This window comes from Python bivittatus, unplaced genomic scaffold, assembly GCF_059951505.1.
Source record: "Python bivittatus isolate LINGU-HERP-01145 unplaced genomic scaffold, Pbiv_v1 ctg000480_np1212, whole genome shotgun sequence".
In the NCBI taxonomy this organism is placed as follows: domain Eukaryota; kingdom Metazoa; phylum Chordata; class Lepidosauria; order Squamata; family Pythonidae; genus Python; species Python bivittatus.
In genome coordinates, this window is record NW_028277075.1 from 52,795,926 (window position 1) to 52,818,488 (window position 22,563).

General features: G+C 40.1%; 1 protein-coding gene across 1 annotated transcript; it reads right to left on the bottom strand.

The window, feature by feature from the left end:
- Nucleotides 1–6,064: 6,064 nt before the first annotated feature.
- On the bottom strand, nt 6,065–10,705 carry LOC103056592 (alpha-1,3-mannosyl-glycoprotein 4-beta-N-acetylglucosaminyltransferase C-like). The gene is made up of 3 exons (XM_025176745.1): nt 10,579–10,705; nt 8,161–8,343; nt 6,065–7,203 (listed from the first exon to the last, which is right to left on the bottom strand). The coding sequence occupies exons 1-3, from the start codon at nt 10,703–10,705 to the stop codon at nt 6,065–6,067; spliced, it is 1,449 nt and encodes a 482-aa protein (XP_025032513.1).
- Between the last annotated feature and the right edge of the window lie 11,858 nt (nt 10,706–22,563).

Sequence of the window (22,563 nt, forward strand, 5' to 3'; positions counted from 1 at the left end):
CCATCAGCTGAACGATAAAACCTGATGGGTTCTAGGAAATGGACCTTCGCTGTCGCAGTGCCTACCCTCCAAAACAGCATTCCCCGCAAAATCCATTTGGCCTCTACCCTGATCACATTGAAAAGATAGTTAAAAACAGCATTTTTCTCAGCCTTGAGCTAAAATGGGTGGCAAGCCTCTTACAGGATTCTTGCATGTTATTTGAGTGTTTCTTCTCTTCTGGACATGCATTTTTAAAAACTTGTTAGATTTTTCTTTGCTGTTCTAATGTTGTACATGTTTCATGGAATTGGGCAACCTGATTAATTTGTCAAATAAATAAATAAATAAATAAATTGGCAGATACATTTCTGAGGCTCCTCAAATTAATTCAACAAAGGTTTTTTGGTTTGGTTTGGTTTGGTTTTCATCACAGAGGGTACATATTTCCCATCTTTATTGGATACTTCAGGGAAGCTTTCAAAAGTTTCCTACTTCATTATGCTGGAAGTGAAAAATGAAGGAGGGTCATTTACACAGCCAATATGGGCTTGCCCCATTTTTGTTTGTTTGTTTGTTTGATTGATTTGACATTCATGAGCTTCTTAAAATAATTTTGGAATCGGTAATATGGCTTAAAGATGTGAATGTACTTTGGAATTATATCCCCAAAATTTGGAATGTATCACTATATAAAGAATTAGGGACTTAGAAAGCATGTAAGTGAAAAACATTATTCTTTTTCAATGAATAGATTGTAAGCTATGAGCCATGAGTGTAAATTACATAGGCTAGGTTAATGCAACAGTTAAAACCCCAGAGACCATACTATGGTACATGTTACAGACACCATAATGAGGAAGGAAGGAAGGAAGGAAGGAAGGAAGGAAGGAAGGAAGGAAGGAAGGAAGGAAGGAAGGAAGGAAGGAAGGAAGGAAGGAAGGAAGGAAGGAAGGAAGCAGTGTTGTGCAAAATCCCAGGCTTTTGTACATACTTTCCAACATAGATGCAGGTTTGTAAGACATGGTTTGTATCTTAGCATCAGGTTTTTGTTCTAATTTTCCTCCCTTCCTCCTCCCCACTGGCAGATGTCTGTGCTAGAAACAGACTGAAGATTAGGAACCAGTAACCACAGTCCAATATCCAGGATAACACCTAAGGACACTACAACATGAAATCATTATATTGGATTGTGTAAAGTTACCAGATGATTAGTGTAATTCAAAAAGCTACTGGCTGATATGTGTGTGTGTATATGAGTTCTACTTTCCTTAGTTATCTGTACTGATGAAGGGAAAAAATATTGTGTGTGTGGGAATATGAAGATCCCTAAAGCATTCTGTATTTAACAAATAGTTTATTCATCTAACAACTCACATAAGTCATCCCACCCACACCTCACTGCTACTTTTAAACATTTTAGGTTGTTTTGAATTGTGGATTTGAAAGAAGGTACCATCCCAGATTGAAGTGATTAGTGGAAAAAGAGGTCATCCTAAGGAAGTTCTCTGGTGTAGATTTGCTGCCATCTAGTGAGTCATAGTAAACAGAGCAAGGAAAGAAAATTTTGTTTAGAAACTTCTCAGCCTTGTGGCCAAGACTGAGGGTAGTTTCCTGTGTGCTTTCTTTAACTGTCACACACTTGATTCTACTCATCCCCCTTAAGCCCACTCCTAGAATTGTTTCATTTGGCTTCATGAAAGTGCGAGGCAAGTAAGAATCCAGACCTAGATCTTGAATATTACCAACAGCTCTGGTTTCAGATAGAAGAATAGCAGAGCAATCCATTGAGGAAGAATATTTAGTGGGCAAATTATCAATTCCCAAAGCTTTCTGGACTCAGTCAGGCAGAATGAAGGGGAAGGAAACGTTTCCCTTTTCCGTCTCCAACTTTTCTCAGTGTTTTTTTTTCCCCCTGTGCCTTTAGTTTATCCTCCCATTCTTTCCGTTAAAAGGGAAAATCTGCGCAGTCCCAGAGACAATATATATGAAGGTTAGTTCTTGATCAGGCCCTTATCAATACATGGAAACCCTCTCCCACCCAAAAGGAAAGCATTTCTAGCTCTAGCTCTTGTTGAATGGATGGGAGAAAAAGAGGCAAGAAAGGTGAACCATGATTATTAGCAAAGAACTCACATTTGAGTGAGTTGAGTGGCAGTTGCTGGGATTCTTCTGTATGGGTGTCTTAGCTTTCCTACAGTAAATTACTTAGGGAAGGGGAAGTGCCTGTATGTGTCTGTGGCCGCTTAATAATTTTCAGCTCAGCCTGCCAGGAAGCCGGCAATGTCCTCTTTCCCACTGGGGGAGGAGAGCACCTCACCGTGCCCTAAAATGAATCCTTACACACATGCACACACACACACACACACACACCACATACACCCACAAAAGAGAATTGCCAGTTGAACCTTGATGAGAGAGACGTCAGCCAATCAATCAAACCTTATGATGGGTCACAGACCCAAACCTCATAAAAGAAAATACAGGATGTAAAGACAAAGTTTAATGTAACATGCAACTGATAAAAAGGCCTGTAACTGTGCTAAGTCTCCTTTGCTGCCAACAATGCACAGGCTGCAAATACAAAGTTTGCAACAGCAAGAGATATCTTGGGATCTTTATCTGCCAAAAGAAGCTGTCTGTAGAATTCATCTGACCAGCCGGGAAATGGGCTAAGAAGTGGCATTAGTACAGTATCTCATTGCAAGCGTCTCAGTAATAATTACGTTAAAGCAGGTCATGATCCCAAGATTACAACAATAACATCTTTCAGCATAGGAGATGAGAGATGCAGTTTTCCTTTCACTAAATCCTGGGAGAGTAGGGGTCTCCCAGGGGAGAGTGTTCCATAGCCTGGGCGCCAAACTGGAAAAGACCCTCTCCTGCATACCAGACAGCTGATTTTTCTGGCAAGGTAGGCATCAAAAGAACATCCGGTGATAGAAATAACTGGGCTTGTTTATAGGGGGGAGGTGGTCCCTCAGGCAGAGCCTGAGGCATATAGGGCTTGAAGAATTAACACCAGCTTCTTAGATTGAGCCCAGTACACAACTGGCAATCAGTGCAGATGTTTCAGTACAGGTATCCAGGCGATCCCTCTACCTTGCTATAGTCTATGGCAGTGTTTCTCAACCTGGGCAAGTTTAAGATGCGTGGACTTCAACTCCTAGAATTCCCCAGCCGTTGAAGTCCACACATCTTAAACTTGCCTAGGTTGAAAATACTGGTCTATGGGATCAGAGGACTGTCCTGTTGATGGACCAAGGTGATTTTAGGTCCTTCAGTATTATGCTTCACCAAGGAGATTTGCCATTTATGTCTAGGAGATAAATATCAAAATCTTACCTTTTCTCTCAAGACACATCTTTTATGTTCTGCACATGTAAATCTCTTCTCTGTTGCTTATAACAAAACCCTCACTTAATGCCTCAGCAGATGGCAGCACCTGGCTGACCTTGGCCAGGCTTAGAAACTAAGCAAGGCTGGGTCTGGTTAGTACTTGGAGGGTGGATCTCCAGGGAATGCCAGGGCTTTAGGCTAGCCTGGAAAGTCAAAAAACGTCCCAGAAATTAATGACAAGCCACATCTGTAGTGTTGCAGAAAACACTCCCTGGATGTGACCAGAAAGTCACCAGCACTCAAGCTCAATGTGAAGTTTTTATATTGCAGAATAAGTTGCATAGCAGAAAATTATGGCTGAAAAGTTGGTGTTCAACTTAATCAACAATTCAATCCATTTAAATTGTAGCTTCTAAAGCTACCTTTTGTAAAAGTTAGGGCATAACATAGGTGGGCAACTTTATAAAAGATTTGGCTGCATTACTTCTTTCACAATGCCCTGGGTCTATAAAAAGGGAAAGTAGCTAGGAGATGGGAATCGGGACCAAACAGGGATCTAGATCAGGCCAGGCCAGGAATATAAATGAATACGTACTCAATTAAATAAATATCCTCTCCACAGCAAGAACCAATTAGTTGCTTCCAACTAGCCTGGAAGAAGGACATTAATGTTTTAGCAAACAGCGCACCCACGTGCTTTGCCGCCATTGTCTATTTTTTAAAACAAAGGCAATTGCTCAATAGCAGTGTGTACATTTTGTGTGTGGGTATAAAACTCAATTATGTTGTCCCCAAGTAGGCTATTTCAAAAGATGCAAAAGGACGCAATTTAAAAGTAACAGATACATTCCAATTTTCCTACCGTTTAAACATATGGAAATCAACCCGTAAACTATACTGAGGACAAGCATGGTGTAAGGTGCAGAACTGGGAGTGGGGAAACTCTCATTCTTCCTTAGGCATGGAAATTAACTGGGTGACTTTGGGTACAGTAGATTATTCCTTTTCAGCTCAGACCAGGGCCAGGTTCTGCAGCAAGGTATCTGATAAAGCAAACCCCTCATCATGTCATGCATTGATAGCTTCACTGAAAGGACTAGGCCTCAAAGGACTAGTGCACTCCCCATGCCAGCGCATGGGATAAATGTTAAGAACAATTCATAAAATATACCAGTGGTTTTCAAATTTAGGAAGTTTAAGATGTGTGGACCTCAACTCCTAGAATTCCCCAGCTAGCATCTTGAACATTCTTCATTTATCAACTTTGTTCTCCTAAACCTAAACAAATCCTCTTTTTCTTAAACCTTTGCTTGTTTGCTGAAACTTTGCATCTAATATTGGAGGAGAGAGCTCTGGATATTGCAGCACACCCAAATCTCATTGGAGCTTCAGCTCATATGTTGCATATGCCTCGTCTATGCCAGGAGTCTCTGATCTTATTGGGCAGATAGGCATATTGGGAAGTTTGACAGCATATTATTAGCATTTTCACAAAACATTTGCCATAGTGGCCGCAGCTAGTAATAAAACATCCATTTATTAGCAAAAAAATTACAAGTAATCCTTGGTTAACCACTGCCCCATTCAGTGACGTTCAAACTTACGATGGTGCTGAAAAAGTAGTTTTACAACCAGTCCTCGAACTTATGGCTATCGCAGTATCCCTGCAGTCACATGATCACAATTTGGGTGCCTGGCAACTGGCATGCATTTACGACAGTCGAAGCATCCCACATTCATGTGATCGTGATTTGCGACCTTCACAGCCAGCTTCCAACAAGAAAAGTCAATGGGGAAGCTGGCAGGAAGTCGCAAATCGTGGTCATGTAATGTTGCACCTAATGACTGTGGGTGATTCACTTAACAACTGCAGCAGAACTAATGTCGTAAGTCAGGTGCAGTCATGCAATGTTTCACTTAATGACTATGTCACTTAGTGATGGAGTTGCCAGTCCCAATTGTGGTCGTTAACTGGGGACTACCTGTAATGGGATTGCTTCTCAGCCTCTAAGGTTTTTTCTACCGTGATCACTTATTCTATTCAAGGTAAGTGGGCATGCTTTGAAACAGGGTATTGCTTTGCAACTCAGTATCATTTTTATTTTCTACAATAAGATGTGAGACCAGAGGCATCTTTGGGGGAGGGGGTTAGAAAAATTCAAAGTGGCAGCCATGGCTGTGTGATTGAAACATTGCCCCTTTTTTCCGTACAGCAAAGGCCTTCAGCTGCATGGCCACAGCCACCATGTCAACATTTGAAACACACATTCTCCTCCTCTCTCCCACAGATGCCTCTATGCAAAGCACAGAAGAAAATTATTAGAAATAAAGATTACATCTGAGGGTGGCCCTTTGTTTTGCAGTATACTAGCTGACAATTTTATTAAAAATACAATTTGGTGAGGCATGCAACCTTAAGGCACCCAGAAAGGTGTACTGTATACAGGCACTGTGGCACCACAGCACCATGCTGGGAAAACTGGGTCTGGGCCATTTAGAAATATTCCAATGCTGTGCCATAATCAGAAATGACATGTTTTTAGAAAATATTCATAGCCATCATCTTAGCGAAAAACTATTATCACACTGCAATGTTGCTTTTCTTTTTCTTTTTTTCTTTTCTTTTTTGCCTTCCAAGTTTTATTTTAATTAAGGAGAAACTGAACTATTCTTCAATCACAGAAATCAAGAGTTAAAACATATAGTTACAATGAAGGCAATGTGCTTGTCCAAGGGAATGTACATTTTAATACTTCTTCAACCAAATATTAATTCTCCTTATTCTCAGCCATTCTTTTTGTGGTGCTGTGACTTGAATTCGAAGACACTCTATGTCATTGTTTTTTTCCTTATCTACCAACTCAAAATGTCCATTCCTAAATTTTCCTATTTGTTTGAAAATTAGGCATGTTTGCCCATCTTCTGAATGGACTTTGAGCCTTCCCTCTTCTACATAACCATCATAGAGGATGTCCTTATTAAATTCAGCTGATCCTGTGTAAATCCGAATCTTCTGGGGAACAATTGGATTTCCAAAAACAATGGTGAAAAAGCTCTCTGCTGTTACATTCTTGCCCCAAAAGACACCGTTTCCAGGAGGACACACATTTTCTGGGACATAATTTAAAACACTGGGAATATTTGTGAAACACGAAGCAGTAAGAAAATCTCCCAGATCTCCAGAATCTTCTTCAAACTCTGGATCATTGATTTCAGTTTCAATATTGTGAAATGAAGAAACTTTCCCTACATGTTGGAAAAGAGAAGGCCGGAAGATGATAGGACTTTCTTGAGCCCTAGATTTATGAAACAGTCCAAGGAGCCAGTCCCCAGGCATGTCATGATAGAACATCAAGAGGAATCGGGCTAATCTTGTAAGATCAGGGTTATGATAGAGTTTCCCTATGAAGCCTAGTCTGGAAAATGCTATTGTGATCCAATGTTCCTTTCTATCCTTTATGTAACCTTGAATAATGGATACAAAATTGGTGGCACAAACAGTATCATCTTCTAACATCAAATAATAGTGGGACAGATTGGCACAGAAATTAAGTAAATAAGCGTAGTCCACATTTTGTTTGGCTGCTGAGCCAATTTCTTCCCTGTTGCCCCAGTGCTGTGCTTTCACATTCCATAATGGAGGATAACTTGCTGTAGAGCTTTGGATAACAAGTAATCTTCCTGCATTAGTATGTTCACTAAACTTGGCCTTAATTTCTTCGGCAGTTTTTACATTTATCTCAGAATCATTATTGGCAAGATATATCACTAGGAGGATCTCCTTTAATTCTTCTGGAGAGCAGTGACTGAAGATGGACTCAATTGTCCCCAATAAACGCTGCTCCTTTACTTTGTAGATTGATGAGATTCCAATGGTCAAGAATCCTGGAGTAAAATAGATAAAACAGGTATCTGTAGCAAGGATAGACTGTATTCTTTGTGCAAAGTACTTCACAGAGATTATTTTGGAAGCCCTGTCAGGTAAGTTATTTTTTTCTATATGAAAAGATTCCCATTTTCAAATTGTGGATGAGATACAAGAATAGACATACCATATCTGAGCTGCAAAAATCCAGATTATCACTAGGTAAGAAAATTGTAGCCCTTTGTTAACATCTAGTGATAGCCTGATTTTTTGTTTTGTTATGTTTTTTGTTTGTTTGCAGCTCAGATGTCTTGTATATAGCCAAAGGGATGGATTTAGAAAAGCATGAATAGAAGGCTGTTAACATATCACAGCTTTCCTGACTAATCTTTTCTATGACCGCAGGGACCCATCAAAATCTGTTCCAGAGAAATGTGGAAACTGCCCTGTATCGGTGAAAGTGTCCTTCCTTCTACCCTATTTACTTGTCTAAAGCAGTGTTTCTCAAGCTTAGCAACTTTAAGATGCATGGACTTCAACTCCCAGAATTCCCCAGCCAGGATTGAAGTTCATGCATCTTAAAAGTTGCCAAGGCTGAGAAACAGTGGTCTAAAGTGATTGAGAGAGTTCTGTGGCAGAGATTCTTTGACCACAGCCAAACTTTTGGCCACTGTGTATCATAAGCTTTCATGGATTTAGGAGGTGGGCAAGAACTGTGTCCCAGGCCCAGTTTCCACATGTAGACATCTTCAGGGCTGATCATAAAGCAAGCAGGGGAGCAGGGCTTTCTATGGCAAGTCCTGCATGTGATGAACGTAGAGTTGCTGATTTGGCCAGTATGGTGCTTAGAAGAAGCTACACAATATATCCCACTGACTATTTGGAGACTTATTTGGGCAAATCACCATTCCAGAAATGCATTTATTGAAAGATTGATAGATTCAGTAACAGCTATATAAAGAATAGCCTATACTTACTCTTTTTAGAGGGAGGGGATCCAACAAGATATTTATATTTAATGGGTAAAGGACCTGAAGCACTTTCCAGTACACTGATGTTTAGATTCTGTGGTATCTTCCAAAAAGGATACTCTGGAATGATTATCTTCTTTCTTTTTGTACTCTTAAAGGTAGAAAAGCATATTTGTTTTCCAGCATCAGCTATCTGAATTTGTAGTTGACTGAGCTTTATCATTATCTTTAAGTTACCATGTCAATTTTTGTGTCCTGCAATAGCAGGAGGTAATTACAGGTAGTCCCCAGTTTTAAGAACCAGTTCTGTTGCCAGGGTCTGTCCTTAAGTCGAATTTGTATGTAAGTTGGAACAGTATTATTGTATTATGCTGTATAAGTAGTATTGTGTAATAAACTTGAATCATTGTATATTTAACTCAAGTCATTGTGTATTTAACTCAATTTTGCAAATTGGGTGTTCTTAACCTGAGGACTACCTGTATTTAACTTTTTTCAGAGGTAAACAAGGTCTCCTTCCAAAAGTTGGTGAGCCAGAACTGAAAAGTAAGCAGGGCCTGCTTTGTTTTCGCCTTTACTGATTTATAATTGCATTTATTATTTTCCTACTTCGTTTCTTACTAATAATTCCATTACTGTTCCCCTTATTTCATTATTATTTCTTCTTGGACTTTTATAAGTTTCATTTCATAATTTTATTATTATTAATGTATTTCTCCTTTATTTCTCACTTCAGTGTTATTCCTGTCTTTGATCGCAACACATTTTTAAAAAGTAAAGTCACCTTCAAGTCAAAGATGCTTACAGAGACATATCCACATAGCTTTCCTGGCATGATGTAAACATGGTTTGCTATCACTTTTTTCTAGGATATTTTTGCATCTTAAAATATTTTAGTCACTGAAAATATTTTAAATCAATTAATAAACATCCACCTGGAAATTGGGAGAATGCTTCTGGGACTTCAGAACAATACTCAAGGCAATCCACTGAAAGGTGATGGGATTGTGTGTGTGTCTGTATGTCTTTGTGTACTTTCAAATGAGTCCCTGTGGTTTCTTGGCAACATTTTTGAAAGTGGGTTGCCATTGTCTTCTCCCTATGGTTAAAAGAAAAAGACTGGCCCAAAGTCATCCATTTGGCTTTTGTACTTAAGGCAGGAATAAGACCTCTGATCTCCCTACTCCTAGTCCAGCACCTCAACCACTAGACCAAACTGGCTTCTGTGGAAAACTTGCTTAGGCTTTGTTGTTACAGATGCAAATCCGGTTGCTGTAGACTCGAGTCCTTTCCAGCAAATGGGTGGGAATCCCTATTGATAGTTTAAGGTTTAATACAATCAAGGGCAAATGTCTTTATAAAAGACATAGAATAACATCTGGCAACCCTCATCTGGGGAGTCCCACTAAAGGCAAAAGTGGTTGCATGGTGCCTCCTGGTGGTCAGTATAACTGAAAAATAACATATAGGGTATAAATTCCATAAAAATAGAAAAATCCCCCCCGCCCTCCCAGGGGATATATGGAAGCCATGTAAGACCCCATACATGGGGGCATGACATAATATAACATCTGTATTTTTCTAGTCTGGGAACTTAAGGGACGGTGAACTATATATACTATTCTGATAGCTTCTAAATACTAGCGCCAGGGAGAAATATTATCCTGCATGTTTTCTTCCAGTTCTCATTTAATTTGATGAAAGAGAAACTGCTTTAGACATGATTTCACAGGAGAAAAGGACATTAGAGAAAGTCTCAAGGGTAGAATGTGGTGTTCTTGACATTTTAAAGTTATGATCTGGCCAAGAAGTGTGTAGTTCTCTCTTTGCTGGTCTGCAGCCTCCTTGGCTTCCCAGCTATAACTAAATTCTAAGGGAAAACATCAGGAAGAGAACCTCTCCCATGGAGATTTTTCAGTAGCGGTTCTCCTGTCATCTCCTGACAAATAATTGAAGAATTTCTCATATCTCTTGACAAACAGGTGAAGAATTTCTTCTTGCCCTGGAAATATTGTCCACCCAATTTCTACATCTATAAGTTTAGTTGAAAGTTTCCACCTATGCCACTTTTTGCCCAGTATTATTAGTAAGTCAAATGAGTCTATGGGTCAACTGTCTAACCATAGACGGTCTCCAGACATGCCCTAAACCTAAGTTTATATTGGAATACATGATTACTTCCAATGGTACTATATTGGTACTACAATGTCAGATATATATATTTCCTGAAAAGCCAGGCACCCTGAAGAATACAAATTAAACAAAACAAAATACAAACATCTTAATAAGAACATACTAATGTTTCATTTTTATTTGCAATTGTAAGAATATATAACATTAATATTAACAACCCCCCCAAAAAATGCAAATTTGGATCCACAACTTTTTTTCAAATACTTACCATGGATGTTGTCATCTTGGAACATTTGCAATTCTTTTTGCCATGCTTCCAGATCATAGCAAATAATATGAAGAGTCCTAGGAGAAAGCATAGTCTAAAAATGTTTCCACAAGTGCAGGTTAGGGACTTCCGTACATTCTTAGATTTCATTGTAGTTTTTATTCCAAGACCCTTTAAATGCAAACAACATGTCTTAATGATCTTCTACAGCAATAAAATATTCCAAAACTACAACTATATTTTAATTTACATTTGTACATTTTAATACAAATTTTAACTGCTGTTACTGAAGAAATCTTGAAGAAACAAAATTTTTTAAAAAACCAATCCTTTTTTAGTCAGATGCTCATTTATACTCACAGAATCTGATCATGCATACCTACTTTGCTAAAACTAGAGAAGGGAGAAGATGGTTACCTCCCCCAATTCCCCACCTTAATGCTGCCAAATGAGAATAATTGGTTTTATAGTACAATATTTATACACCATTCAAAAGAGACAATAAAAAAGCTAAGGAGGAAACAAAAAAAACAGAACACATTCTGTCCAGCAGCCAACACCCAGATAAGCAGGGATTAACACCAAATAAACAATCAAGCAGAAAACAATGCCCTAATCAAGGAACTGCCAAGGAGAAAATCACACCCCCACCAACACTGGCAGAGTAAGCTACAGTATTGTATATAAACAGGGAGCAAACCCCACACTCAGTAGCACTGATGATGTTACCTAGTTGGGTAATGAAATGTCTGCAAGCAAACAGCCAAACTCTGAGAGCACCAAGGACTCCATAGTACAATCTACTGGGAGCGTGTTAGTTCAGAGAAAGCTGGTTAAAAAAAATGGCCAAGAGCTTCTCACATGGATGAATAACAAGTCTATAGGTCAACATCAGATCTTACACAAAGATTTTGAATTTGGCTTGCTGTAGATAAGCCAAACAGAATAGATGAAAGCAAAGTGATCTCCTGTTAACAGGAGAGCTGCTAAGCAACTTTTTCATTTGGCTCAAAAGATGGATCTTGGCGGCATTAGTCCCATGCTTGCTTGCTTGCCTTATTTTGAAGTGTTTTTTTTAAATCCACTTGTTTCGTACATTGTTCTCTAACCTAGCAATTTCAAGATCACCAAGCATACAACAATGCAACTGCTATTTAAAATAAAGGAAAAATAAAAATACAACTTCAGGTAATTATCTTTTTAATCAATACAAATTGCATCTTCCAGATTTTCTCCAGATTCTATGGATGGTTGTTTTAGATAGTAATGTTAGATTGCTGTTTGGGATGGTGTGTGTGTGTGTGTTTTAAGCTCCCAAGTTATGAGGCAGTGCATATCATCCTGGGGGTGACGTTCTAAATGAGGGCACCTTATCCTCAGTAGACAAGAACTAATCTTGTGGTTGAGACAGAGAACTGGGCCTCTGATGAAGTCTTGGATAGGCTCAGCTGTATGTTGCTAATTCTTTTGAAAGGCAGCCCAAACCATTTAGTGTTTAAAGGCTGAAGCCAGCACTGTGATTAGGCTAAAACCCAAAAAGTTGCCAATATAAAGAGCTACAGAATATGTAATCTTATCTAATGATGCAGTTCTTGCATTCTAGCTGTCACACACTGTACCAATTGCAGTTTCCAACTTATCATCAAGAGCAGCTTTACACATACATGTACTGTATTGCATTACTTTGACTTGGGCATAATCAAGGCATGTTTCACTGTATTACTATAGCTAAGTCAATTGCCTTTATTTATTTGTGTGTTCAATTTATATTGCCTCCCACTTGCCACATAATCTGCCACTGCTGCCAAGACAGCCTACGTTATTGGTTTCTTACGAGTAATCAAGCCCATTCGTAGAGAGCACTAAGAAGACAAGCTGCCCCAGATTGTACACTTGGCATTTTAGGCAGAATATGTCCTAAACCAGAGTCAGAGATACACCTCTGTCCATAAAGACGTCTGCAATGGGGAAAAGGAAGGTAAATGGTGAAATGCATGTCATACTACAAACTCCACCCTTCAAGTACTTGTTAGCAATGGCACAATGCAAGAACAAAAAGGCAGAGCTTGCATTGTGATATCACCACACAGGTTTTGTCATTTTGGCATGATCAAGGTTAGGAACAGATGCTGTGTCTATCCAACTTACAGTATTTCCATCTTGTCTATATTAAATTTTATTCACCCTCATCAGTACCAACAGGGACATACCAATAGTGAAGGCAGAAGAAGCATCCACCTTGGGAGGCCTAGACATAGGAGGGCCTAGGCATCCCTTTATCCCAAGTCTTGACCCACTTCTTCTATCTTTTTTTATTCAAATGGTGTGTTACTGTGGGGTGGAAAAACTTGACCTGTGACTCCCCTCCCGTTCTCTCATTTACCATCAGTTGCTGCAGCTGGCAGAACGGCCCAGTGCTTGAGCAATCTTATCATATAAGCTTGTTATAATTGAGATATTTTGGTATAACCTTAACCACTTTTATATATAGCCTTATTTTTTATCTCATTTATCTAGAGTTATTTCTCAACTAACAAAGTGTTCATAGCAATTTTACTATCTCAGTAGCTTAGCATTCAGTGATCTAGAATTGTATTAATTTAATAGTTAAATTATTTTGTAATGTTAGCTCCTTTAAGTATTTTAGATCTTCTCTTGTAACCTATTTCCACCCTTACAGTATTTTAGCCAACTGTTCCTTATCCCATACAATTTGCCTGGAGACTTTTCCACTAGGCATGGAATCATGTTTAAATCTGGCCACTGGCTGTAATAAAGTTGTTTATTATTTTTATTGGAGGACTTTCTGAAAGGTTTGCCATGGGGCCCAGAGAATTCTCCTTATTAGGTCGCATACCAATTCTTCCGCCAGGATTTCATTTGCTTCCTTAGATTAAATGATGGAAAATATACCCCTGGGTCAGTCATCCACATATTTGATGACACCTCAGCCTATACCTCTGGACAATTTGTCTGAGCTGCTTCATGTAGATGTTGAAAAGTATGGGGAATCTTGAGACCAATAATTAAAATCTCTAGGCATCTCTTTCTAGCCTATGATATTTCTATGCCTTCATGTCCATTCCAAGAGGAGTGGGTCACAACTGCAATTGTAAAAGTCATCTTCCGGCATTACCAAGATTTTAGATTCTGTCCTAAACAAAATCCTGAACACAGACTGGAATCAGTGAATACTCAGAAATGGGAGGTGCAACACTGAATAATTGGCCAAAGCCTAGAAATCAATACCTGGCTTCTTCTGTCTTGGTTTCAGTCCTTCCTCTTTCAGGACCACCAAAGCTACCTTATTTCTTTATGAGAAATTGATCACTTTGGAGCAGTACTATCAGCCTTGTCCTGGAATTTTCATTAGCTGGGAGAGGAGGAATATAACAAATATGTCACAATCTTCTGGCAGATGATCAGCATCCTCAGTCACACAAGCTCAAAATTATCCATAGCAACCAGATCAGATGATAGCATGGTTTATTCATCTCTAATTCTGCCAAAACTGTAGTATGCGAGTCAGAGGAGGTACAAATATTTTATCTGCTCAATAGTTTAGGTGCAAACTTGTCCTTAAAGGTTTCAATTCCTGACTCATTGCTCTGTGCCAAGTAGGTTAATGATCACCTGAAAGAACTCTATTCATCAATGTTATGCAGATTCAAGAGTGGTTAGAAATACTTTTTTTTTCTGCTGCCATCAGCACTGAAGAGTAAAATGGGCTTTTATCAACATTCAGCCATATTTTGCTTCTCCTGCAAAATATCTCCTTATTATGCTTAACCCTTCAGAAAACTAAAACATTCTATGGTTTGGATAAAGCATGTAGGAATAAACAGTTTGCTGAGAACATTTAGCAGGTTCATGGCAGGTCCTCTGGTCAATTCTAAATGAAATCTCCATAAAGATGTAAGGGCACCTTCTGGATCTGTATGTCACTGAAAGCAGAGTATTAGCATGGGACCCCTTTCCATCCATTGTAGAGTCAGCTTGCAACCTAAACCTGGCTTGAGTAATGATTTGTCCATGACAGCAAAACTCTCATAAACTCCATACTGATAAATTGGACCTATCTTAAATCCAATACAGATCAAAGTGTGTTATGGCAGCCCCAAAGTTTTGAATTGTCCCATCAAAATAATGGCAATATGGATGTAAAAGTCCTACACATCTCTATGTTTGGGATTCCTCAACACTATCTCAGTTCAGTTTCAGTGCTTCCCAAACTTTTTCCTTCATTACCCAAAAGCGCTTGTCTGAAAGCCCTGGGGGCATGGTGTGTGTAAGCGAGTGAAGGAGGGAAGGAAGGCATGAGAGCAAAGAAAGGTGGGATGGGTGGGAAAGAGTTACCCAAGTGACTTGCAACCTCTCCTGCTGGCTTCCCCATTGACTTTGCTTGTTGGAAGCTGGCAGGAAAGGTTTCAAATGGTGATCACATGACCGAGGGACACTGCAACCAGTCGTAAATGTGTGCTGGTTGGCAAGTACCCAGATTTTGTTTTGCCTGGAACTTCAAGGACTGGTCATAAGTCCCTTCCTTCAGCACCATCGTAACTCCGAAGGGTCACTGAATGAAAGGTTGTAACTCAAGGACTACCTGGTTATAATAGGTACAATATCACTGAATTATCTTTATGTCATTTCAACAAATTACCATTGGTAATTTCATTGATTTCCATCTTAATAGGAATACTTCGGGAAGTTTTCGAATATATTTTAGTACACATGGCAATCTTTAAGCCAATTTAAATGTCCCTGTTGTGATGGGTAATGGGTTCATGTGTCATTACCCAAAGAAAAACCATTTTTACCCAGTACTGGGTAATTTACTCAGGTTTGGGAAGTTCTGCTAGGGTGATTACTGAGCAGTTGAGTGAATGGTATAGCTATGTGTACATCTTGCTTCTCATATTCAAAAGCAGTCATTCAAAGCTGGTCAAAACCAGTCAACTGCTGGTCAGAATATCAAGTGAAGAGATGGCATTTTCATGAACCATAGCTACCTTTCTCCTGGGCCCATGACTGCTTCTGCCCTTTTGGCAGAGGTTTGTACTTCCTCTTTTGTCCAGTCAGGTCTCTTCAATTCTCCTACCCTTTGACCCAGGCCATCTCCTAACTTGAAAGTCTCTGTATTTAAACTGAAGTTACTTCTGTTCTATTGAAAGAGGTCTCTTCTTCCTTTACTTGGTGCTGGAACTACCAAGACTACAAGATGAGAGATAAGTGTATGGATCACTGCAAAAACTGTAAGATAGATAGATGATAAATAAATAGATTGATAGACAGACAATATAGATGATAGATTAGATAGAGACAGAGACAGAGACAGAGACAGAGACAGAGACAGAGATAGAGATAGAGGATAGTGGATAGATGCAAAACAAAACTGCAAGATTGTTACTTTTGCTGGCAGGGTGAATGGTCTGGAGTACCAGCAAAAGCTGAAACTGGAGGCTACAAGATCACATCTGCTGCACAACTTACAATCCATTTGGGAGGGCTGCAATTCTCATCATAGCCAGCCAACAGTGTTGGCCTTGTTTTTTTTTAAGCATTGTTTTTTCTCCTTATCCCCCATCTCCAGAAAACCCTCACTTTGCAAATGGCTCAACTCACTAAATAATTACCCAGTGATTATTCTATATGCAGATTTTGAACCAGCAACAATTTTCATCAGAGCTTAAGCAGTCACTGCACCCCAGAAGCCCCAACTGCCGTGGAATCTATCTGCCAATCAACAGGACTAGAACCTTCCCTTGGGTTCTTCTTTTACTGCTGCTTTTAAACAGTTGCTAGGCCCTAACCATAATATATCTGAATTGCTGTGAAGTCAACAGAGCTGACCCCTTCATGGATCACTGCCTTGTCGTGGCAAAGGGGCTTGCGTAACTCAGTGAAGCCATGAGCTATACCGTGCAGGGCCACCCAAGACGGACAGGTCATGACAGAGAGTTCTGACAAAATGTGGTCCACTGGAGAAGGAAATGGCAACCCACTCCAGTATCCTTGCCAAGAAAACCCCATGGACAATGTTAAAAGGCTAAAAGATATGATGCCGGAAGATGAGCCCCTCAGGTCGGAAGGTGTCCAATATGCTACTGGGGAAGAGCGGAGGGCATTTCCAAGTAGCTCCAGAAAGAGTGAAGCGGCTGGGCCAAAGCCGAAAGGACATTCAGCTGTGGATGTATCTGGAAGCGAAAAGAAGGTCCGATGCTGTAAAGAACAATATTGTATAGGTACCTGGAATGTAAGATCTATGAACCAAGGCAAGCTGGATGTGGTCAAACATGAGATGACAAGATTGAACGTCGACATCTTGGGAATCAGCGAACTGAAATGGACGGGAATGGGTGAATTTAATTCGGGTGACCATTATATCTACTACTGTGGGCAAGAAACCCTTAGAAGAAATGGAGTTGCACTCATAGTCAATAAGAGAGTGGGAAAGGCAGTAATGGGGTACAACCTCAAAAACGACAGAATGATCTCAGTGCGTATCCAAGGCAAACCATTCAATATCACAGTCATCCAAGTCTATGCCCCAACCACTGATGCTGAAGAAGCTGAAGTTGACCGCTTCTATGAAGACCTACAACACCTTCTAGAACTAGCACCAAAAAGATGTCCTTTTCATCATAGGGGATTGGAATGCTAAAGTAGGAAGTCAAGGAGTAATCGGAATAACAGGCAAGTTTGGCCTTGGAGTACAAAATGAAGCAGGGCAAAGGCTAATAGAGTTCTGTCAAGAGAACAAGCTAGTCATAGCAAACACTCTTTTCCAACAACACAAGAGACGACTCTACACATGGACATCACCAGATGGTCAATACCGAAACCAGATTGATTATATACTTTGCAGCCAAAGATGGAGAAGCTCTATACAGACAGCAAAAACAAGACCAGGAGCTGACTGTGGCTCAGATCATGAGCTTCTTACTGCAAAATTTAGGCTTAAATTGAAGAATGTAGGGAAAACCACTAGACCACTCAGGTATGACTTAGATCATATTCCTTGTGAGTACACAGTGAAGGTGATGAATAGATTTAGAGGATTAGATTTGGTAGACAGAGTGCCTGAAGAACTATGGACGGAGGTCCGTAACATTGTACAGGAGGCAGCAACTAAAACCATCCCAAAGAAAAAGAAATGCAAGAAAGCAAAATGGCTGTCTGATGAGGCTTTACAAATAGCTGTGGAAAGAAGGAATGCGAAAAGCAAGGGTGAAAGGGAAAGATATAAGCAACTGAATGCAGATTTCCAGAGAATAGCCAGGAGAGATAAGAAGGCCTTCTTAAATGAACAATGCAAAGAAATTGAGGAAAACAATAGAATGGGGAAGACTAGAGATCTCTACAAGAAAATTGGAGATATGAAAGGAACGTTTAGTGCAATGATGGGCATGATAAAGGACAAAAAAGGCAGGGACCTAACAGAAGCAGAAGAGATTAAGAAGAGGTGGCAAGAATACACAGAAGAACTATACAAGAAAGATCTTAATGTCCCTGATGTCCACGCTGGTGTGATCACTGACCTTGAGCCAGACATCCTAGAGAGTGAAGTCAAGTGGGCCTTAGGAAGCATTGCTAACAACAAAGCTAGTGGAGATGACAGTATTCCAGCTGAGTTATTTAAAATACTAAAAGATGATGGTGTTAAAGTGCTGCACTCAATATGCCAGCAAGTTTGGAAAACGCAACAGTGGCCACGGGATTGGAAAAGGTCAGTTTACGTTCCAATTCCAAAGAAGGGCAACGCCAAAGAATGCTCAAACTATCGCACAATTGCACTCATTTCACATGCTAGCAAGGTTATGCTCAAAATCCTACAAGCTAGGCTTCAGCAATACATGAACCGAGAACTACCGGATGTACAAGCTGGGTTTCGAAGAGGCAGAGGAACTAGAGATCAAATCACCAACATTCGCTGGATCATGGAGAAAGCACGAGAGTTCCAGAAAAATATCTACTTCTGCTTCATTGACTATGCAAAAGCCTTTGATTGTGTGGATCACAACAAACTGTGGCAAATTCTTAAAGAGATGGGAATACCAGACCACCTTACCTGTCTCCTGAGAAATCTGTATGCGGGCCAAGAAGCAACAGTTAGAACCGGTCATGGAACAACCGATTGGTTCAAAATAGGGAAAGGTGTACGACAAGGCTGTATACTGTCACCCTGCTTATTTAACCTATATGCAGAGTACATCATGAGAAATGCCAGGCTGGAAGAATCACAAGCCGGAATTAAGATTGCAGGGAGAATCATCAACAACCTCAGATATGCGGACAATACCACCCTAATGGCAGAAAGTGAAGAAGAACTAAAGAGCCTCTTGATGAGGGTGAAAGAGGAGAGTGCAAAAGCTGGCTTGAAACTCAACATTAAAAAAACTAAGATCATGGCATCTGGACCCATCAATTCCTGGCAAATAGAAGGGGTAGAAATGGAAGCAGTAACAGACTTCATTTATTTGGGCTCCAAGATCACCGCAGATGGAGACTGCAGCCATGAAATTAAAAGACGCTTGCTCCTTGGGAGGAAAGCTATGGCAAGCCTAGATAGCATATTAAAAAGCAGAGACGTCACCTTGCCGACAAAGATCCGCATAGTCAAAGCTATGGTTTTTCCAGTAGTAATGTATGGCTGTGAGAGCTGGACCATAAAAAAGGCCGAGCGCCGAAGAATTGATGCCTTTGAACTGTGGTGCTGGAGAAGACTCTTGAGAGTCCCCTGGACTGCTAGGAGGTCAAACCAGTCAATCTTAAAGGAAATCAACCCTGATTGCTCATTGGAAGGATCGATAATGAAGCTCAAGCTCAGATATTTTGGTCACCTAATGCGAAGAGAGATCTCTTTGGAGAAGACCCTGATGCTGGGAAAGATTGAAGGCAAAAGGAGAAGAGGACGGCAGAGGATGAGATGGTTAGATAGCATCACTGAAGCAATGAGCATGAAACTGAGCAAACTCAGGGAGGCAGTGAAGGACAGGAAGGCCTGGCGCAATATGGTTCATGGGGTCACGAAGAGTCGGACACGACTTAACGACTAAACAACAACAACAACAACAACAACAGAGCTGAAGAGAAGTAGTCTTCTTGTCACTCTCCCTGCCCCCCGCCCGGAATTGTTCTTCATTCTAACTTATTGTGGAAGAGGATTATGACCTTCTATTTACTCTGACAGCGTACAATGTGTTTTTGTAGAGTAAGGGCAGACCACAGTAGTAAAACTACATGTACACCTACAATTTTTATTGGCTTTTGCAGATCACACCAAGCAATTGTTTAAGTTACAGTTTGCTGAGTTCATGCTTGCTGAGTCAAAACTAGTCAATCCCCATTGTCGCAAAGTGAATCCAGGTAATGCCTCAGCTACTGACCTTGATGTCCTGAGACCAAGTAAAAGACAACTTTTAAGATCCTAGTCAAAATAATAACATTTGGACATATGGGATTATTTAAATGTGGGGTTTTTTGGGGGGGGTGTTAGTCTACACACACTGACTTTCAGGGAAAGGGAATATAGGGAGCATATCTATATTAATAATCCCAGCTATGAAGTTAGGCTGCTTGACCTGCTTATAGCTGGGTCTTTGGCTCCAAAGTACCCAAGACAGCCTTGCATCAACTTAGGAAAAATAATAGGGTGAGTCATTTGACATGGGAGAGACAGAGTGATGTAGTGGTTAAGCTTCTGGACTAGGAGTGGGGAAACCCCATTTCTAGTCCTCCCTTAGATACAGAAGGCATCTGGGTAACCTTGGGCAAGTCACTCCCTCCCAGTCTAAATCAGCATCAGCTTCTTTTCTTCAGGTTCACATGGAAGGCTGAAAAATAAAACTTCTTGCTGCATCATGTATTGATAGCTTCACTGTAAAAACTGCAGTGAGTGCAGTGCAAAATAAGCAGACCCATAAACCAGGCAGAACATAGGAAAAACGGTCATTTGACATAACTGCTTCTCAAAGCATGGCATGAGCAAAGCCCCATCTCCTTGAAGAGCTAAAGCAGCTGCATCTTCTGGAAGCTCAGTGTGTTGCACATTATAATAAAAGTCACATTAGCATTCATAACTTTAGTTTCCTAGTCTGGTCTACCTTGAAGGGCTGACATCAGCTAAGAAAAGTGGCTGCCCGTGCACATTCCTAGCTAATCCTAGCTGAGCTACAATAATGTAATTTCTTCAGCACTGCAGTGTAGAAGTATGATCCTCATTTAGCAACCACAACTGGGACTGGCAACTTGGTTGTTAAGCAAAGCAGTTGCTAAGCGAAACCATGACTGTGCTTATGATCTTACTTCAGCTTTCCTTTGCTTTATAGACCTGCAAATGTTGTAAATGTGAGGATTGATTACAAAGTTACTTTTTCATCACTGTTGTAACTGCAAATGGTTGCTAAATGAGGCAGTCTGTAAATGAGGACTACCTGTACTTTAGTAAGCCATAGTAGTGAAGCATTATGGAGCCATGCAAACTTTCTATATGCAATAGTAATTTAAAAACTTACAGTCCTTTATATCAGCAGCTTTCTGTCTTTTAGAAGCTCTATTCCTATACCCCACAGGGCCTACGTAAGGCCTACCTCCCTGAAACATTTTAATTTTATTGTTGCTGTTGAAATAGATTTATGTCTATCAACACCAAAGGTCATTTGTGTGAAGAAGTCTTCAGAGTAACCTTTTAAATGCCAAGTCACAAAAGCAGGCCTATAAGGGAGCTTTATACCCTTTCCAATTGTGCAGTAGACGTTTTTTTAAAACAAATATTAAGTAGAAGGAGAAATAACAGGGCTTCCATTCGGTTGGAACCTGCTCCTCGGGTTCCAGCTGAAGACCCTCCAAATGGTGGTCAGCCAATGACAGTTAATAAGCCAAGCTTCAGTGCTGAATGCACAGGTTTGCCACATGGCCCCTGCTGAGTTTGCAGTCTGAAATTTGGCCTCACTGTTTGTGGTTTTCAAGGATTTCAGCAGATGCAGCCCATCGATTTAATGTTTCATAAGGACCCCTGCTGTAGCTTCCACAGCTTGTTCCATTGCCTTGGGAGCAAGGGAGTAACATACAAACAATAGAAGTGATGCCCCTCAGCAATTCTGTGGCTATAAACAACATCCAGCACCAGGCCTTCTGGCACTTCTATTTTGACCCATCTGCAGTAGAAGCCATTTGTCCCCCACATACAGTACATGAATAACATTCTTTCTTTTAGCTTTGCGCCTCTTTCTTGCTCCCTTTTCTTGACAATGTTTTTTTCCTATATGCATTAATCTTCAATGTAATCATCAGAAAAACATGAGGTGCCATGGTTTGAAAAGGCACTATGCATTTTGAGGGCCCAACTACCTCTTACCATTAGATAATCCCATGTTATTTGACTTCAATTGATTTTCCCTTGCTAGAGTGCTATCTAAAATTAACTTCCAGTTTTATTAATATAAATATTGTCATGACTTACTAGCCAGGGACGTGTGGCTGGGATCACCCGGCATGTTAAGCTAAAATATACCAACTACATTTTGGCCTAACATGATGTGTGACCTAACCATTGTGGTTTGGAATCTACCCATCCATAATTGATGACAGACTGGTTATGAGCAATACATTTCTTTATTTTTAAAAAATCACAGTTCAATAAGCATGTCTCGATATGTTCTGTAAACTCAGTCTGTATGTTTTACCCAAGGTAAGAATTGAGTTATCTCCAGGCTTGTATGTTTTCAGAAATGATATGTGTGTGTGACAGCTTCTCTGCTTTAGGAAGCTATGTGTAATTATCTCTGCAATACACACTGATGACCAATTTGTTCAGTTTGCACTCTCCAACTGAATACTGAGCCTAAGCAGATCATCTCAAAACTGCAACATCAACCCAGAGTTTTGGATTCTTCTGCTTCTTTCCCATCTCTTGCATTTTTCACCTGAGTCTGAGGTCAAACTCAAAAGATCGTTGTCAATAGCATGTTGATGGATCCTTCTAAAGAAATGACCCAACTGTAGATTTT

What these genes read in the sequence shown, in the direction of transcription:
- LOC103056592 (XM_025176745.1), bottom strand. Translation starts at nt 10,705, where the DNA reads ATGAAATCTAAGAATGTACGGAAGTCCCTAACCTGCACTTGTGGAAAC. An exon ending in TGGCAAAAAGAATTGCAAAT is followed by an intron (nt 8,344 to 10,578) that starts GTTCCAAGATGA and finishes AAATTCAGATAG; the next exon opens with CTGATGCTGGAAAACAAATA. An exon ending in ATCCCCTCCCTCTAAAAAGA is followed by an intron (nt 7,204 to 8,160) that starts GTAAGTATAGGC and finishes ATTTTACTCCAG; the next exon opens with GATTCTTGACCATTGGAATC.